General features: G+C 37.2%; 1 protein-coding gene across 1 annotated transcript; it reads left to right on the top strand.

Annotated features, from left to right (window-relative positions):
• Nucleotides 1-94: 94 nt before the first annotated feature.
• Nucleotides 95-18843, top strand: ntn4 (netrin 4). The gene is made up of 10 exons (XM_056259292.1): nt 95-311; nt 1529-2004; nt 3604-3873; nt 10307-10433; nt 11277-11462; nt 13540-13729; nt 14861-14940; nt 15122-15190; nt 15273-15446; nt 18570-18843. Exons 1-10 carry the CDS (start codon nt 233-235, stop codon nt 18713-18715), a joined length of 1797 nt encoding a protein of 598 aa, XP_056115267.1. The 5' UTR covers nt 95-232; the 3' UTR covers nt 18716-18843.
• The last annotated feature ends 527 nt before the right edge of the window (nt 18844-19370 follow it).

The raw sequence follows: 19370 nt of genomic DNA, 5'->3' as shown, positions 1-19370 counted from the left end.
TACACTCCAATGGCGCTGTCGCGCGAGACTTCTGTCCTTCTTCAGGTGAATAGTTTCTGTTTGTCATGGGGGCAGCAGCTCAGCTCAGCGTTTGCGCACCTGGCCAACCCACGCCAGTGAAGTCGTGCTCCTACATGCTATCTGAAAGGCTCTGGAGCGGAATCAGGTTCCCGTGGGTGGGTATTGTGGATTAAAACCCTCGCGGGGTTTAATACGTGTAATTTGTGGATTAATGACTGTTATGGAGCTGCCAGGGAGATGTATGCTATTCGCAGCGCTCGTGATGAGCGTTCCTCGTCCTGCGTGTTCAGGTCAGTGTTTTATGCATGTAAACTATTCACCCGCACGTGCGATCAAAACAAGTGCCAAGCAGAGACGATCATGGTGATGTCTGAGTGACGAACTAATTGATATGGAGAGATGGGGATGATTTGAATATGCAAAACAAACCAAAACTTTGCATGCGCATACACACCCAACACGATCTTGCTGAATCCAGCCAATTTGCATTCAGATTGATTCCGCAGTTAAAGCACTCTAAAATTGCGTTTAATTTGTCAGTGGGATATATTTTAATTTAAAGCATTGTTTATATGTTTAGGAATTATTCCGTTTGGAAATTATACAATGACTATTAAACGTCTGCTCAATTATTAAAGGCTATACCAATGCCCTTTCTATGTTTATATGTATATATAGGCCTATGTGTATACATGCACTGTAAATAATTATGATTAAGTTATGACAACATGTTTTTACACTGCTTTAACTCACCAAAATAAGTTAAGCAACTTTTTAAAATAAATTATACGAGAGATTCAACTTGGTTTTTTAAACTCAGTTTAATGTAATTTAAGTTTAAATGACTTAAACATCCAAGTTGATTCTACTTAAATTTAAGGCAGCAACTTTGTTGGTCCCCTTTTACCTCTCTTTTTTCTTTCGTTTATCTAGTGTACTTGTAATCTTTTGTTGTTAACTCGTGTTCAATAAAAATAATCAAATAAACCTATATAAGGTCATTCTCGGGCGCAGTCTGTCCATGTTAATCTCGTGCAGTGGAATTTGTAATTTTGTTCCATCTAAACACTGTATATCTAAAAACAAACATTGTTTGTGATATGTAAATCTATAATAAAGTCTTGTCGACACTCCGCCTCAGACTGAGTGAGTAGTGTGTTTTTGTTATGGTTACTTCCACAAGTGCGCAAACGTGACTTTCTGTTCAATACCGATACAAATCTGACCTGTAATCTGGCTTTAATCATCAGTCCTGAAACCTTGTTGAAACCCATATGCTAGTATGAAAAAAAACCTACTAGACATTGGCATCTGCTCTAGAGGTTTCGTTTTGTGTGAAACATGCCAGGGGATTAGGGATGAACATAAACAGTAATCGATTATGTGTGCAAACTGCAAATGCTTTTTTTGGGGGGGCATTCTAGTCATAACATTTTGTTACATTCTGGTAATTTGTTTGTGTAATGTAGTACTGTATTTTATATTTGTGTTTGTTTAAATGTACCAGGATGTGAGAATCGGGTGTGTAATCCTCGCATGGGGAACCTGGCAGTCGGGCGTCCTGTACAGACAGTTTCTCAGTGTGGCTCAACCTCTCCAGAACGCTACTGTAACTACAAAATGGGTAGTTGTGTGTTGCATTGCGAGGTGTGTGATGCTTCGGTAGCGCATCGTGCGCACCCACCCGCCTCCATGACAGACTCGCCCTTCAAACACCCGGCGACCTGGTGGCAGTCCTCTCCGGAGACTGCCGTTGAAACTCTACAGCTGGATTTAGAGGTGGAGTTTTACTTCACCCATCTCATTATCATATTCCGGTCGCCACGCCCTGCTGCCATGGCAATCGAGCGCTCGCAGGACTTCGGGCACACGTGGAGCGCTCTGATGCTGTATGCGCACAACTGCAGTGAAGTGTTCAGGCTGGAGGATGGACAGCGCTGCACTCAGAAATACTCCACAGCATCGCCTTGCAGCAATGGAGAGGTGAGGGAGTGCACACCGAATCTCACATTTCAAATGCATTTTCGGGAGAATAATGGTGGTGATGATCCTCTTACTTTTTCAGTAGGCATCATTCATTGTCTGTCCGGTCAAAAAAAAGTCACTGTGGATTTAAATAGGGAAATGCGTAGGAGTCTATGACTGGATCATTACTGCAGAGCATGTTATGTTTGGCAACAGTTCTTCTAAATCTAATTGATGGAGTGTGTTGCTTTTCATTTCTTAAACAACCATGTAGGAAGACTCATTAATTGATGGATATAAATGTTGTGATGTTGTTTCCATTAAGAGGCGCATCAATTTTTGGTCAAGATCTTGTATTGACAATGCAAGAGTCCAGCACTCTGTAAAGTCTCCTCCAGGACATCCCAAAGACTTTCAATGAGTTTAAGGTCTGGACTCAGAGGTGCCAATTCATGTGTGAAAATGATTCTTTATGTTCCTTCACAACCATTCCTTCACAATTTGAGCCTGATGAATCTTGACATTTATCATCCTGGAATATGGCCATGATGTGTCTTCCTACATGGTGGTTTAAGAAATGAAAAGCTACACACTCCATCAATTAGAGTTAGAAGAACTGTCGCCAAACATAACATGCTAGAAACATAATAATCACTGCAATAATGATCCAGTCATTGACTCTTCTGTTTAAATCCAAACAGCGACTACTACTACTTTTTTTTTGGCCTGACAGTGTATAAATACCATGTTACATGAACATGGTTATCAAAGTATCACGGTATTAGCTTCTGTAGCTCACCTTCATTGTAAAAATTAATGTGTACACAGGATTATTATTATTATTTAAAATGATTTAATCAACCTGACTGCATTAGGTTACGTCAGGGGTTCCCAAATGTTTTTGTCACATAAACCCCTCATATGTGAAATATTTACTTAAAGTACAACCTCAGATTTTAAATGAATATTTCAGTAATTTAGAAACACATTCACGTAACTCTAATTATAAAAATACAAACAAAATATATTCATGTTCTAAATTAGTTGAAATTTTGATCATTGTATTGTAATAATGAAATGCAATGCAGAAATCACACTGGAATTAGTGCAATTATTGTGCAGCCCCATTTTTTTATTTTTTATTTTACATTCTATATAATTAATTATTAGCTTTTCATCAACTCACAAACCCCTGTTTGGGAAACCCTGTGTTACGCAAAGAAAGTTTTTAGCAATTTTGCTTTTTATAGTGTTCAAAAAATCCCAGTACTAATAACAAGTGCGTGTGCGTTTGTGTGTGTCGGTGTGTGTGTGTGTGTGTGTGCGTGTGTGTGTGCGCGCACGCACGCGCAGAGCCAAATGTCCTCATTATATAGTAAAATATTATGACGACCGACTAGGGCAGAGATTTTACTGGACCTCACTAGTTAAAAAAGGCTTATAAATCTGCCAAATCATGTTTTTATATAAATCTAGGTTTGCACATGCTTCTGTGATGGGTCAGGCTTGGGTTAGGTGATAGAAAATATCATTAACCTGATATAAAATCAGTGAAATTCTATACAATGTCCTCAGTAATATAGTAAAACAAATGTGTGTGTGTGTGTGTGTGAACAGGTAATTTACCGTGCTCTGTCGCCCTGGGACAAACTGGATCCATACAGCATTGATGCCCGATCCCACCTCGGCATCACTAACATACGGATGCGTCTACTTCAACCGCAGTCCTGCCCCTGCCAGCGTAAACTTCCTGATGCCAACATGCCTCCTGCCCACTATGCCATCTATGACCTCATCTTAAAGGGAGGCTGTTTGTGCCACGGGCATGCAGACCAGTGTGTGCCTGCTGGTGACCGACACATCTCACACCCTCCGAGCAAACACATGGTGAGTGTACAGTAATACCAAGGTTTTTTTTCTTTAGGTCTGTACATACTAGCTTACACAGTGTTCTCTCATTTTAGTACTAGCATCTCGGGCCAGAATTTGTTCTCTCATTTTAGTTAAATCATGACCTAGAATTACGACGACTTATTCATTTGTTTCCACATTTTAATAAATCATGGCCACTTTGAACTATGTAATAAACAGTATATGACTCGAAGTCAGGTTAGAACCCATTTTGCAGAAGAGTTTAATGAACCAATCCAAAACAGTAGGTGCAAACGTGGTCAGCAAGGCAGGCAGTGGTTGAAAAGCAGGTAAACAGTTAGAAACAATTATCCAAAAACGTAAGTCCAATAAACTGGCTGAAGATCATAACATGAGGCAAGACATTGGAGAAACACTCTCTAAGGAAGGTGAAAAGTCCCTTTCAAGGAAAGTCTATTCACAGTGATTTTCTTCATTTTTTCTCAGATTATCTAAAATCAATCATGGCATCTATTGTTAGTGATACTCCTCAAACAAGTGATACACACACTAAATTACTGACAGATCACAGAAACCATCTTTTCACCACTTCTATTCCATCTGCCATACAGGATCTAATTATGAAGTCTAACGCTGCGTACTGCCAGCTTGACCCGGCACCGACTGCTTTACTTAAAATGTGTGCTTCTGATATTTCACCCATCATAACCAGTTTGGTAAATTGTAGTTTAGTATCTGCTATTGTCCCTGTGGAATTAAAAATGGTTGCGGTCACACCCATCCTTAAGATATCTGGCCTGGATTATTTAAATATGAACAATTACAGGCCAATCTCTAATTTACCATTTCTGGCAAAAATATTAGAGAAAGTAGTAGCCTCTCAAATATGATTATATTGACTGTAATTGACCCTTCGCTAAGCCCCGCCCTCCCTAGTTACTGTTGCTACGCCTGTCAAGCTTTCGTGCCTGACACGTCTATTACAGTGTGTATGCACCGGTGTCAGACATTCCCAATGAGATAATTAGTAATTTTTGGCGAACATGTGAAATATCTGAAAGAGCAAGACAAAAGGGACTGCAGTATGCATTCGAGGGATATATCCACGACATAATATGCAACCGATTAGAGAATAATTTCAGAAAAATTGAAGCTAAAGCCTATAGTCCCAGCGCAAGGCCTCATACGCTGACCATTCAAATGGGAAACACACAAATTGAGGAACAGCTATGTTCGTGCACAGCAGGGTAAGTGATGTGAAAATAATCTAATAATTATAAATCAAACAGGAAATAAATCTTGTGGAACAACACCGGGAGAGCCGCGGTCGGATTGGGTTAAAGTTAACGTTACTCAGTCAGGGGTAGTAGGCTGTCGATTAACAAAATGCCGAAATATATTTTAAAGTATGTCAGTGAGCCTCCATCTTGTCTTTAATCGTCTTATTTTACGTTAAAATATATGCATTATGAACAAAGAACCGTCATTATTTCCAACTTCCAAGCAATAGGTGTTTTTGTTAATCCTGTGGACATGTAGTTGTGAATGGGGTCTCACACACTGCTTGATCCACGCCCGGCATTTCTCTCCTCGGCTTTTAGATTTTCGGGAAGGAAAAAAATTCCACTCCCCCGTCCAAACTTTTAGGATACCGGGTATCAGATTTGCACAATCCATATGCACAACGCTTCGGCATGTTTCCCTCGCTCGAAAGCTTGCCAGACCTCCCGGGCCTAGTTACGGTTGCTAAGACACGATTGGCCAGTGGCGGTTTTCGGGCGTGGCTTAGCGAAGGGTCAATTGGTCTTTTTGAACCTTGTCCATCTAGATTTCGCCCATCTCACAGTACTGAAACGGCTCTTATTCATTCGTATGGTTAAGGATATCCTTCTTTCTATGGATTCTGGGTTTACAAACATCCTAATTCTCCCTGATCTAAGTTCAACGTTTGATACTATCTGTCATGATATTCTCATTTCCTGTCTTTCTGATATCGGAATCGGTGGTTCTGCTTTTTCCTGGTTCATTTCTTATCTCACCGATTGAAAGTACTGTCACCATGCAAGGGTATAAGTCCACCACAACTCCACTGACACAGGGTGTTCCACAGGGCTCGGTCCTTGGTCCGTTACCTTTTTTCATCTACATGCAACCACTTGATATCATACATGATATCATACACAAGTATGGACTTTCATTGTTATGCTGATGACGTCCAAATCCATCTTACCACCTCCTCTGATATTTCATCTCTGCCGAAATCAAACACTGGATGCAATGAAGTTACACAATGAATTTACCAACCAGCGATTGCCTCTTTTATTTAGAAGGCGGGACAAATTCCGCCATATTGCGCTTTGCAGTTTCTCCCATTTATAAGTAATAGGAGTGCAACATCTTTGTATACCTAATCTTTGGCCTAGTGGAGCATAAGGGCTGCGTCGGAAATCGCATACTCTCTTGAGTAGTAATTATTCACGACCACTGAAAAAAGTACGTTCTATATAGTATGAATGTAATCTATACATACTACATTCGCCATGCTGTCATTATCAAGTGAACAGTTACGCTTCATTACAGCCATTCATAAATCCTCTCCTGTGGCCTCATGGGATAGTAATATGCACACTTCAGAATCTCGCGGTAGTAGGTCATCTGGGTACTTTTTGCCTACTATATAGTAGGGAAGTATGCAATTTCGCCAATGGCTTATAATCCTACAAACAGAAAGTCTCTAGAAGGAATGGAGTGATGTCTATATTTGGAAGACAGTTCCCTGTGGTGGCTGGATGAAAGAGTATCCGGTTGTGCCCTTACAAACTAATGGTGGGTTATGCGCCACAAACTTTATTAATCTGTAAAACAGGTCGCATTTGTATGTGCTTCATTAAATATCGAGCTGTTTTACTCAAAGATGCCTTCAAAGGAGCCAGCAGAGATGAGCATTACCAATGTCATGTCATTACCAATGACAACTTAAAACAAGAGAACGAATAAGTAAAACGTGCTGACATATAAATAAGTCGTGGGAACTAATTGCTAACTCGTGGCCACAATATACGGTAGCGGTACATATTTTTTTCTGCATGTCATGTGCGGGGCTTTGTATTAGTACTTCAACTAGTAGGCCTACTTAAGATTTTATTTGCCAAGGAAATATTTGTAATTTGTAATTGAAAAATGTAAGTTTTTCAACTAGTATTATTTCAGCTATATTTTAATTAAAGCTGCAGTCCGGCATTTATCCTCTTTGTCGCCATCTCTGTTCGAAATCTGCAATTGCAGTCATTCGCGGAATTATCAACTTTACGTGGGTTGTAGTTCAACACCCTCGACACGGCACAGCGCGGATGAACACAGTGTTTGAGGAGAGTGTGCAGCTGTCAGTCACCGCGCCGATGTGGATATTGTCATTCAGAATCACAGATTATTCTTTTTGGAAGTATGACCAACATAAGAATTTTCACCGGGAAATGTCATCTGAACTAGTAAGAAACATTCACTTTTGTTCTGGTTCTGACGTTGCAGTAAATCGCGCTGATTAAATCTAACAATTGCTTATAAGTAATCATTTCACGCAAAACCGTGCAAAGTAGCTATACTATGTTCTCTAATTGTTAATGTTAACAACGTCAGTAAGCATTGCGTGACTACATCATGTAATGTCCTTCCGATATTATCCTTGTTTTCGCATGGGTCCGGTTGCAGTCTCTTTTTTTCTGTAGCCACTCCGAAGTCCGAACGAAGTCTTTTGCATTTTACAGCGGGTGAGTCTCTAGTTGTCACTGATGATGATCGTCGTTTGAACCTTTCTGGATCCGCCATCAAATTGATAAGTTTAATTATATCAAGTGCTGTGAGAAAAGGCTATAAATCTCTACCTCCAACATCCTCACACGCAATATAGCTTATACTAGCCGAGACTCCTTCTTTATGTGTACAGATGTGTGTGTACAGATGTGACGTAATGACGCAAAGACATGCTCGAATCTCCCGCGGAAATCCACCAGTACCACTAAAATTAAAAACATTATTACAAGCTTACCGTTTTGCATCGAGCTAAGGCAAGCAGATAGTTTTGAACACTGGCTGGTTATGTATTTTATCAAATATGTATTTTGGTTAATTTTTAACCCAAAAAAAGCTACGGACAGCAGCTTTAACGAAAATGATTTTATGAGTTTAAGTTAATAACAACACAGTTTTGGTGTGTTTTGGACCAAATTGGCTTTCATTGTGTGGGCATAAACAGTTGAAACATTCTTCAAAATATCTATATTTTTTATGTTCCATAGAAGACATAAAATCAAAAAGGTTGAAACGGCGTGAATGACGTAAATCATAACAGAGTTTTCAACAGTGGCGATGTAAAACAAAAAATGGCGAAGAACTTTTGATTATTTATGGTTATCCACATTCCCAAGAACATGTTTCCCGTATGATTACATAAACAGTTCCCCAGTCTCTCTCGTTCATTCTCTTTCCCCCTCTCACTCTCACTGTCTTTGTTTCAGATTATATAAGCCGTGTTTTTGTTGTTCATTTGGCTCTATCTCTGTGGAGAGATAAAACTCTTGATAGCAATTGAAGGATAAAAACGGAGGGAGGAATACCGATAAGCGCCGAGACGTAAACGAGGGGCTGCGTTGCTTGCCCTTTTTCCTAATTGAGTTGTTGTTTGCATGCTGTGATCAGACAATAACAGCAATTAGTCTCACTCGCTCAACACACACACATCAACTCGTTGCTCTCTTATCAAAGGTCAGACCGTTTGATCTAGCATCCCAGACAAAACACACACCCCGTGCCAATCGACAAGCATTGCACACACAGACCTACACACATCCCACCCAGACATGCAGACAAACACGGTCCCATTGACATGCTTCGTCCATCCACACTCATAATGGGAACACGTGCTCACACGCAACCCTTGTGTGCCCCTGCAGGAATGTTTTGGTTAGCAGGGAGAGTGTGTGCGTCTGAGTGCGTTTCCTCCCATATTATGAAGATAAACATGTGAAAGTGTTTCAGATGCCAACTGGATGGAGCGCTGCCAGTCCCCCCCCCCGGTCCTCTTTCCCTCTGAAGCGCTAATTTCTCCTTCTTTTTGTCTCCTGAAGAATTTTCTAAATTCTTTACTCATTTTATTTTCATTCCACATGAGAGTGACCGATAATATTTCTCCGTGCTTTCATTGGGAACTCGCGGAGGAGAGGACATCTTAAGTCTGGGATATTGAGAAGCATTAGGTAAACAGGGCGAGGAGGATGTTTTTATACAGGACTATTAAATGAGAGATGTTGAGCACATAATTAATTTAAAAGGGATGTAGGAGAGAATGAGGGGCCGCAGCACGGGAAAATGGATTATGGGTATTTTTTTTATTTATTTAATCATCTCCCAGGCTAAATACTGCTGCCTTAGAAAAGTAAAAGCACAACAAGACACATGGTTTGATGTAACATTCATGTCTGTTGCACAGATCCTTTAAAAAGGTAAAATATTTAGACTTATTATTTACATATTCCAAATCCATAGACCTAAAAGTGTGAGCAGTTGTAAGAGTAATGGCAGTCATGTCAAAATGTTATCAATTATACTACTGTTCAAAAGTTTGGGGTCAATAAATCTCTTATGCTCATCAAGGCTGCATTTATTTGATCAAAAATACTTTTAAATTGTAATAATATTACTGTTTACATATTGTGAAATATTATTACAATTTAAAATAAGTGTTTTCTATATGAATATATTTTAATTATCCTGTGATCAAAGCTGAATTTTCAGCATTATTACCCCAGTCTCCAGTGTCACATGATCCTTCAGAAATCATTGTAATATGCTGATTTGATGCCCAAGAAACATTTATTATTATTATCAACTTTGAAAAAAGTTGTGCTGCTTAATTTTTTGTGGAAACCATGATACATTCTTTGATGATTACATTTATTTGTAATCAAAAACCTTTGTAACAATGTAAACTTTTTGTGACATTGTAAAAGTCTTGAATTTCGTGTTTGATCAATTTAATGCATCCTTGTTGTATTAATTGTAATACCTTACATGTATTACTTTTACTTAAAGTAAACGTTTGGGTAGTGTACCTACCTAGTGAATCTAATAATTAGTTTTGGCAATGTAATGTCAATTGGAAAAACTCCAGTGAATCTAGTGTAGCAAACAAGTTAAGTGTAGGTTCAGGTGAGAACACAAAGCGTTAGGTGTTGGCCTATCCCATTTGGTTTATAGTTTGGCAAAGTATGCGGTATGATCAAATATTTGGCACCTGAATGAACACAGTTGACGCCGGAGCATGTTGGCGATCGGCTTAGTAGATCTGTGCTTGTAAGATTTTTAACAAGTCTTTGGCCTGAGGTCGTCTAAGGTGAATGTGTAACAATATGTCATTGTATTGTGAATTGTGTTTTTCTGGCCTCTGGCACAGGTTCACGGTAAATGTGTGTGTCGGCATCACACGGCTGGGGATCACTGTGAACGCTGTGATCGTCTTTACAACAACCGACCATGGCAACCAGCTAACGGTTTAACCGGAGAAGCTCAACAGTGTGTTAGTAAGTTCAGTTCATATGTGTGCTAGAGTGTTGTGTTAATGGTTGTCAGTGTCAATCTCAATATATAATTTGTTCCTTACACTATTGTTATGTTTGGGGTCAGTAAGATTTTTCTTTTGTTTTTGAAAGAAGTCTATGCTTACCAAATCTCCATTTATTTAATTAAAAAAATCATAAAAAACGTAATATTGTGAACTATTATTACAATTTAAAATAACTGTTTTCCATTGTAATATATCTATAAATGTCATTTATTTCTGTGATGGAAAAAGCTGAATTTTCAGCATCATTACTCCAGTCTTCAGTGTCACATGATTCTTCAGAAATCATTTTAATATGCTGATTTGCTGCTCAAGAAACATTTATTATTATTATCAGTGTTGAAAACCATTTTTTTTTTTGCTTGTGGAAACCATGAAACATTTTCTTCAGGATACTGTGATGAATAGAAACTTCAAAAGACTATTAATTTGAAATATAAATCTTTTGTAACATTATAAATATATTGAATGTCACATCTGATTAAATGCATCCTTGCTGAATAAAAGTATTATATTCAGTAACATTATATTGTATATATATATATATATACAGTGACAATTTATAAGTATCTACGTTTTCAAATTATGTATTTTAGAGTCCAGTAGATAGAATTTTCCAATGGCTGTTGGTTGGTCAAAACATCTAACTAGTCCAATATTTCTACCACAAAATAAAAAGTCAACCACTGGAGTTCAAAAGTAGCCCAATTCTTTAGGAAACCTGGCAACCCTGGTCTATTTGTCTGTGAGTTGATTCATATCGGTAATAACCTAATATGTGTATTCTTGTGCCATTGTGTAGAGTGTAAATGTAACGGCCACGCTGAGAGTTGTCACTTTGACGAAAGTGCATGGCTACGCTCGGGTCAGCGGAGTGGCGGTGTGTGTGACTGCCTCCACAACACCAGCGGCCGCCACTGCCAGCACTGCCAGAGCGGCTTCTACAGAGACCCCGAGAGACCCTTCACTGCCCCGGGCTCCTGCAGATGTAAGACACAATCATGCATCATTGTGTAAACGCACGTTCAAATCCATCTTCACGCATTAATCGCTCAACATCGGCACATTTATATATTTTTAATATACTATGGTCAGTCTGAATTCTTGATTATGACTAGCTGGAAGGTGTGTGTGTTTTAAAACCATTTATTGCACATGTAGTTCCAGTCAGTTTAATCACTGTTCTGTATTAATGCACTACCTTCATTGAATCGCTCTCCCACACACACACACCACTCGCACACAGAAATCAGAGATCGCGCTGCGCACACACAGACACATTCAGGAGCATAGAAACTTAGCAACGCTTTTGTTAATGAAATAGCTTTGCTACTCAATCGCTACATTATATTTCTCAGCAACGAGGAGGTGACATTGCTGTTTTTGAAACTCGCAGCTTCTCTATTAGTTGAAAGATGCTGCACAGATGCAGGTAATTCACACACGCGTCTCTCTCGATAATTAATTCAAATAAATGTTTTAATTCATTAATTCAAATAAATCTTAATAATCTTGCCACACTACTTTCTCTCTCTGCGTCTGATAGGTACACTGTGTAACTTTTTTGGTCAAAATTAACAAAACTTAAATAATTAGTCCATGCATTATCAATCCTTCTTCCAAAACATGTATTTTTTTTTTTTTTTTTTTTTTTTTTTTTACTATGGTAAGCCTATTATAAGTGTTTATATTTTAGACCTGTCGGGATGGTTTTCCCAGGAAATTGTATGCGTCGCTCGCCCGTGCGTGTCTCGTCATATCCGTAAATAGAGAGAAGTTGCTCCGGCTACTTTGACGCGGGATGGTGAGGTTAGTTTCACAACGAGTGAGAAAGGTTGACATGGAGCAGCTAAATCTCAAACCTACAGGAAATCACCTGTTTAAAAAAAAAGAAGCTGAACAGAGGAAAAGAGACCGTGACAGAGCTCGTAATAAAACAAGAACCAACATTAGCTTGGATTTTTGGAGATGGCAAAAACTGAGGAATTTGAAATGTTGTAAAAGCATGTTTGGAGATGGTGTTTTTATTACTCAACAGGTGAGAAAGGTATTTTATTGAACAGATAAACAGCCACATGTATCTCTCTAACAGAGTTCATTGCAAAGCATTATCTATTGTGAAGGGTCGTTTCCTTATGGTTGTTGTAGTGATGAAAATAACAGTTATATGTACCCTTCCAGTCAAATATTATGCTGCAAACATCCATAACAGCTTTAACTTGCAAATGACCATGGTATAAGAGGGATAATCCACAGCTAGTTGTGCTTTAATCTATTTGAACATTTTGCGTCAGGTGGTTCTTTGTCTCCACGTCATGCATTAAAATCATTTAATGCACAGCTATTTTATTATATACACAATATTTCAACTTTAACAAAACGGCTATCCAAGTGTGGAATACTTCTATAAAAATTGGATCCAATGTTCCTTATAATTAGTCTTTTTTTTTTTTTTTTAGTGTGTGAATGTGTGTTTGTGTCTTAAACAAAGATGAAAGCCATTAATCTCAGATTTTGAAAAGCTGCTTAAAATGGCATGTGGAGTATCTGTGATTTCCCCCACTGTTCCGTTCTTGATCTCCGTCTTTCTTCAACGTGTGCATGAAAATGCGAGTGAGTGTTTGAGTATACGTGTGCAGCTTGGCCTAGATGTCAAATTTCAAGAACTCGTCAGATCAGCGAACATGTCCAATATTGTAGCACACACACACATGCACACATTGAGGGGATGTTTGGTATTGAATGTTGTTCCTGCTCGGAATGCTAATGGCTCTTACGGCGAGTTGGGACATGTAGAATAACAAGAACATTGATGGGATCTCGGCCATGTGTGTGTGTGTGTGCAGGAGTGTTAAATGTGGAGGCAGACAGATTAATCATCAGATGACATCAGTCTCATAATAATTGACTACGCATGCAAAGCATCGGGATGGCTCTATATAATCGTTCCAATGATGCGAGTCATTGAAAAATTCATTGCTTAGAGCAAAGCTCAATTATATTTGCATGTAATTTGCAGCCTGATGTGTGTATTTTGTGTAACTTTCTTTCTTTCTGAATTGCAGCTTGCATGTGTAACCATGTTGGTTCCACAAGTTGTAACCCTGATAATGGAGACTGCATCTGTAAGCCAGGGGTGGCCGGGCCACACTGTGACCAGTGCATGCTGGGATACTGGGGTTTCGATGAATATGGTTGCAAGCCCTGCCAGTGTGCTGGCGATTGTGACCCGTACACAGGAGACTGTATGATTAGGTGAATATGAACCTTTTTGATTATATAAGACATTGATAATGCATTTATCTGAACAAAAGTACAATAACAATACACTATAATTCACATTTACATAATGCTGATATTAAATGCATTTATTTGAGACCCACTGTGTGTGATATTAAGTTAGTATGGCCTTATATCAGTGTCGTTATTGTTAACTAAAGCTATAACTATTAAACAAATGATTTTGGTTACTGCAATAAAATACAATATAAATATTAGATGAAAAACTTAAATGAAAATTACAGTCTGAAGCTTAAGTCGAGGTACCAAAATGACTAAAACTAAAACTGAAATACAAATGAATTAAAGCTATATAGAAATATTTCAAAATAATAATAAATATGACAGAAGTACGTAACAATTTCTACAACTTAAACTAAAATGAAACTAAAAATATAATAATAATAAATACTACAATGTTGTATAAATAATACTTAAACAACATTTAGACACTTATTGTAAGTCACATTTAAAAATGTATGAATTTCATAGCATTAGATTACAAAAATATCAAATTAAGTGATATTTTCAACAATTGTTCCCAATTTTGAATTTGAATTTGTCGTAGCATAGGACAATCAGAAAGTGTCCAAATGTTTTTCTTCATTTTGAATAGTAATATACATTTTGTTTTATCATTGAACACATGCCATCTTTGACGCTTCTTGCTTGGAAAGTGTGCTTGTGCTTACTTTATTTAAAATAAATCCCAGTTGGTTTGATATTTTGTTGTCAAATCCAATGAGATTCATTTTCAAATGTGACTTGAGTGGATGTTGGGTTTCCATGATTTATGGGGACTTTCTAAAGACGTAATGATATTTATACTGTACAAACTGTATATTCTATCCCCCTAAACCTATTTTCAAAAAACAGGTTTTATTATAATGTAAAAAAAAATACATATAAGTAATTTTCCTCCTGGGGACCAAAACAATGTCAAAGAGTTCTGGTTTTACTATCCTTGTGGGGACATTTTGTGGTTTATATATAGTTGTAGTATTATATAATTTATATATTATGATAAAAATTACATTGATAGATAGTAACACCGATATATAACCATGCATGTGTTTTTTTGTGTGTGTGTGTGTTATTCTTGTCTAGGTCTGAATCAGATCCCAACAGCACGGCAGAAAATCATCTTTTCCGAACAGAAGAGCTTTTCTCCGCCCTTAGTCATCCAGGTATTAAATGGAAATCTTGGAGCTGATAACAGCGCCGTCTTGTTCCCATGAAAAGTTTATTGTCTCGTCTGGGTTGAAGGCATGTGCTGTTGTAAAGTCGTGCCTGTTTTTAAGTTGTCATAGCTGCAGAAAGAAACTGACAGCCAATACTTTAATTGCTGGGTATTTCTTTTCTTGACAGACAAATGTGTATGCAAACAGCAAGCCCTTGGAAACAGCAAAATGTTCTGCAACGTAAAATATGCTTATGGTAAGCGGCATATAAAACAGTCCGGCACCAGAGCGTGCTTGCTGTGCATGTAGTTAATGTGTGTTTGCTTGTGTGTTTGTAGCAGTGAAGGTGAGAGTGCTCGGTGCTCATGATAAGGGCTCTCATGCAGAAGTGGATGTTAAGGTTCTCAAGGTGTTGTGGGATAACTCGCGCCTTAGGCTCTCTCGTGGAAATCGAACTCTTTATCCCGAGTCTTGGACGTCACGAGGCTGCACCTGCCCTGTACTTTTCCCAGGTTAGCAAACATGCACACAGACTCATGGTTTGTCATGATATGCAAGCCCATATGGAGATTTCCCCACACATTTTCTGTGTTGATTGTGGGGATAAATTCGTGGAATGGATTTAAATCTGATCAGATGCGTTAAATGGACCTCGGAGAACTGTGTTTAACTGGAGGTATTATCAAATCAAATGCATTGGAAACTAAGTGTGAATCTGCAGCGTTTTCACCTGAATTCTGTGAGCGCAGATTCAGTGGAAGCAGAGTTATTTAATATAATGCCATAACACACACAATCTGATAACTACCGGGAGGGAACATATTCGGTTCACTTAGTTTTGTTGTGGCCATGACATATTAACTCATGGGAACGTGATAATATGTCGTGGCCTCGAGATCCTATGTTGAGGGAACGACATTTTTCTTGTGGCCATGAGTTTAATGTGTAAACTAACTTGCGTGACCATAGCAACCTGTGATTATCACAAATGGATATTATTAATAAATTAATATTTTATTTTGAATTAAAGGAGCTGTATGTAAGATTGTGGCCAAAACTAGTACTGCAATCACTGTCAAATTACTGTAGAGCGGTGTATCCCCTCCCCCTCCTCCCTGACTCGAGGTTGCCAGATCGGCTGCAGGATCCAGCAGGAACATGACGAGCTGCAGCTGTGGTAACTGAGCAGAGCTGGCAACCCGGATGCCGCAACACTACTGACTTCGTGATTGGTAGATAGGTGGAGGGTGGAGCATCAGACCAAAACACAACATGACAACATCAACATCAGTTGAGGGCTGCAACTGCACTTTTTAAATGACAATATCCTGGCCAGACTACTGTTGTCAGTGATATAAGTATTTGAAATGTACATGATTTCTTAATGTCTAGTGACATTTCAGGGCCATTTTATGATTAATTGAAATAAATTTCTTACATACAGCTCCTTTAAGCATGACAAATTTAAAATTGATTATATTAACCTATTATACTATTATATTAGGCCTTTTAAATCCATTCACCAATAATGTCTTTTTTTATTTCATATTTTTGTACTATTTTTATTAAGTTTGTTAAAAAAGGTTATATATATCTTAAACATTTGTTAACATGTATTCTTTAACTCAATGAGCTCATTGTTTCTGCCCTTAGCTAACTGCGTTTTATATATATATATATATATATATATTATAATTTTTTTATATGTACATTTCTGAAATGCATAACTTGGACAATGTCATCTCTGATAACAGTTTACTCTAAATTGTAATGTAAACATGCATTTTCTGTAAAGCTGCTTTGAAACCATGTGTATTGCGAAAAACACTATTAGGCCATGAGACGGGACCCCAAATTTGGGCTACCGGTACCATTTTGAGGGATTAAATTTCTTTTTGATTTTCATGAAGGTACACATCTCTAGTGTTGGAAAATGTGTGATAGCATCCGATCCATGGTAGCTTTCATTAGAAATCAACACTTATATCATCCTACCTCAAGGTAAGGTGTTCAGTGTCTACAAGAGAGAAAAATGTATCCTTTTATAATTTAAAAAATGTATTAAAAAAATTAATAATTGTTTTATTATAAAAATGTATAACATTTTTATAAAATTTAAAGATAAATTAATTTATCCTTTTTCTTGACAAATGTTTGAAAACTGTCCTCCATAACCAAAAACTACCTTGAATCTAATGCTATCACACATTTTTCAAATACAGGGTCATATACCTACACAAAAATCACCATGCGGTTTAATCCCTCAAAATGGTACCAATCAACCCTCTGTCTCACGGCCTATATACAAATAAATGTGAATTGAATTGAATTTATAATTTTTTTTTTTTAAAGAATACTAATACTTTAACTAATATAGGCCTACAAGAAAACATTATCCATCCCATCTCACCGCCTTTTAAATCCATTCACTGATCATGTCTTCTTTATTTCATATTTTTATATTATTATTATTAATAACAATGTTTTATTAATATAGTGCCTTTCAAGGTCCCAAGGACGCTTTACAAAATAGACAAATAATACAGATAATACAGAAGGACAAGCAAAGAACAACAAGCAGCCAAACAATAAACATAGCATGGGAGATAATAACTGAAGAAGTGTTGATATAGCAGAAAGAGGAACCCATTAGTTTCAAAACCATGTGAGTAAATGTGTTTTAAGTTCTGCCGTGAAGAGACAGCTCAGGGTTTCTGGAGTAGCATATTTCAGAGATTAGGGGCCATAATACTGAACGCCCTAGCAGGCTGAACCATTTCATTTGATAAAAAACTATGGTTTATATCATAAACACACAAACTCAAAGGTCTTCACGGCAACCCGTCAAAATAAAAGTTCGGAAATTGTGACAAATATATTACAGTTGTACAGTAGAAGCTATGTTTCAATGTAATAATAGTACTAAAACTAATAATAATAATATTGTTTGAGGAAAAAGTTAATTTCAGATTATTAAAAGATAAATTAAATGAATGTTTTATGCCTACATTTGATTGCCAGAATCTTGTGTTCATATTTACAGTCATGTTTTTAGATTGGGATTGGGCCAAGGCTCATTTATCGTCACTTACTTGGGTAGCCTAAGCCTACAGAAATGCAGTCATAAAATCAATTGATTTTCGGGCGTGATTGTCGAGTATTTACAAAATATATACTTTAAGTATAGTACTTTACCTAATTAAAGTTCTGTATATTATGTTAAAGAGATACATGAAATGAGGGGGGAAATAAAGCAAATGCATAACTATGACAAAATAAAACCAATAATAATATACAAATATTAATGATCAGTGAATGAGTTTAAAAGGCTGTGGGATGGGATAAAAAAAAATGTAAAAGAAAATAAACGGAATAAAAGTGACAAAAGCACATAACAAAATTATTCAAATTAAAATGAAAACCGAAAATATAAGAATAAAAGTTTAAAATATGATATTATATATTATTTATATTTAAAATAAAGTTCAAATATAAAAAAATACTTCAAGAGTTTATAAGAGGATACTAAATTAGTTAATTTTTAACACTGCCTATTTTGTTTATACATGTTTGGTGATATTGGCCTAATGTGATACTTTTGTAAACTGATCAAACTGTTTTTCCTCTTGCTTTAGGGATGGAATATCTTGTAGTTGGACACGAGGATGTGAGAAAAGGCCGTCCCATGGTTAACATGAAGAGTATAGTGAAGCCATGGAGACCCAGCTTGAGCCAAAAAGTCCATCAGCTTCTGAAAACGAAATGTAGTTCAAAGACCTAGAGTCTCCCATGCTACCTGTCAACTTAGCCTTTATTTTATTATGACCATTTTCACCCTCTGAATCAATTCTTTAAAACAGTGGTTCTCAACCGTTGCGACTTTTGTCCAAGACAAAATTCGGAGACCCTCCTGTCCTGTCTAAGCTGATGTAATAAAATAAAAAATAAACTTAATTTAATGACAGTTTAATGTTGTAAATGTCGTCAGGTTTTTATGTGAATATAATTACATTTATACCATTTTAAGACGTATTGGGAAGCTTGCTGGTACCCTAGTGGGCCCCGGCCTCCTGGTTGAGAACCACTGCTTTAAAACCAGCTGTATGGATGTATTCGCTAGCTGTCAGGTGAATCCTAGCACTGTACAAAATGTATAAAAAATATGTATGTATGTGTATATATAAGATAATATATGTAGTTTTATATTTCTATAACTAACCCTGTATATAGCATGCATTTTGTACACATAAAAATACAACGCATATATGCAATATTATTGTCTTATGGTTACCTTCATCACAATTGAAAAAAACGAATTTATGTTATGAGTTTTCTTACTTTTATTGACATGCATTAATACATTTTAGTACCGACCACGACCACAAGGTGTCAGCCTATAATCATATTAATGAGTATGTTGAATTATATTCACATGA

The sequence above is a fragment of the Rhinichthys klamathensis genome, unplaced genomic scaffold (genome assembly GCF_029890125.1).
Source record: "Rhinichthys klamathensis goyatoka isolate OS25496 unplaced genomic scaffold, OSU_Roscu_1.1 h1tg000165l_1, whole genome shotgun sequence".
Lineage (NCBI taxonomy): Eukaryota > Metazoa > Chordata > Actinopteri > Cypriniformes > Leuciscidae > Rhinichthys > Rhinichthys klamathensis.
The sequence above is the reverse complement of the archived record's forward strand: the minus strand, read 5'-3'. Positions and strand labels throughout refer to the sequence as shown.

Bases quoted from the DNA above. Each gene is read 5' to 3' on its own strand.
- ntn4 (XM_056259292.1), top strand. From the start codon at position 233: ATGACTGTTATGGAGCTGCCAGGGAGATGTATGCTATTCGCAGCGCTC. The intron at 2,005-3,603 runs GTGAGGGAGTGC...GTGTGTGAACAG, and splicing joins CGCCTTGCAGCAATGGAGAG to GTAATTTACCGTGCTCTGTC. The intron at 3,874-10,306 runs GTGAGTGTACAG...CCTCTGGCACAG, and splicing joins ACCCTCCGAGCAAACACATG to GTTCACGGTAAATGTGTGTG.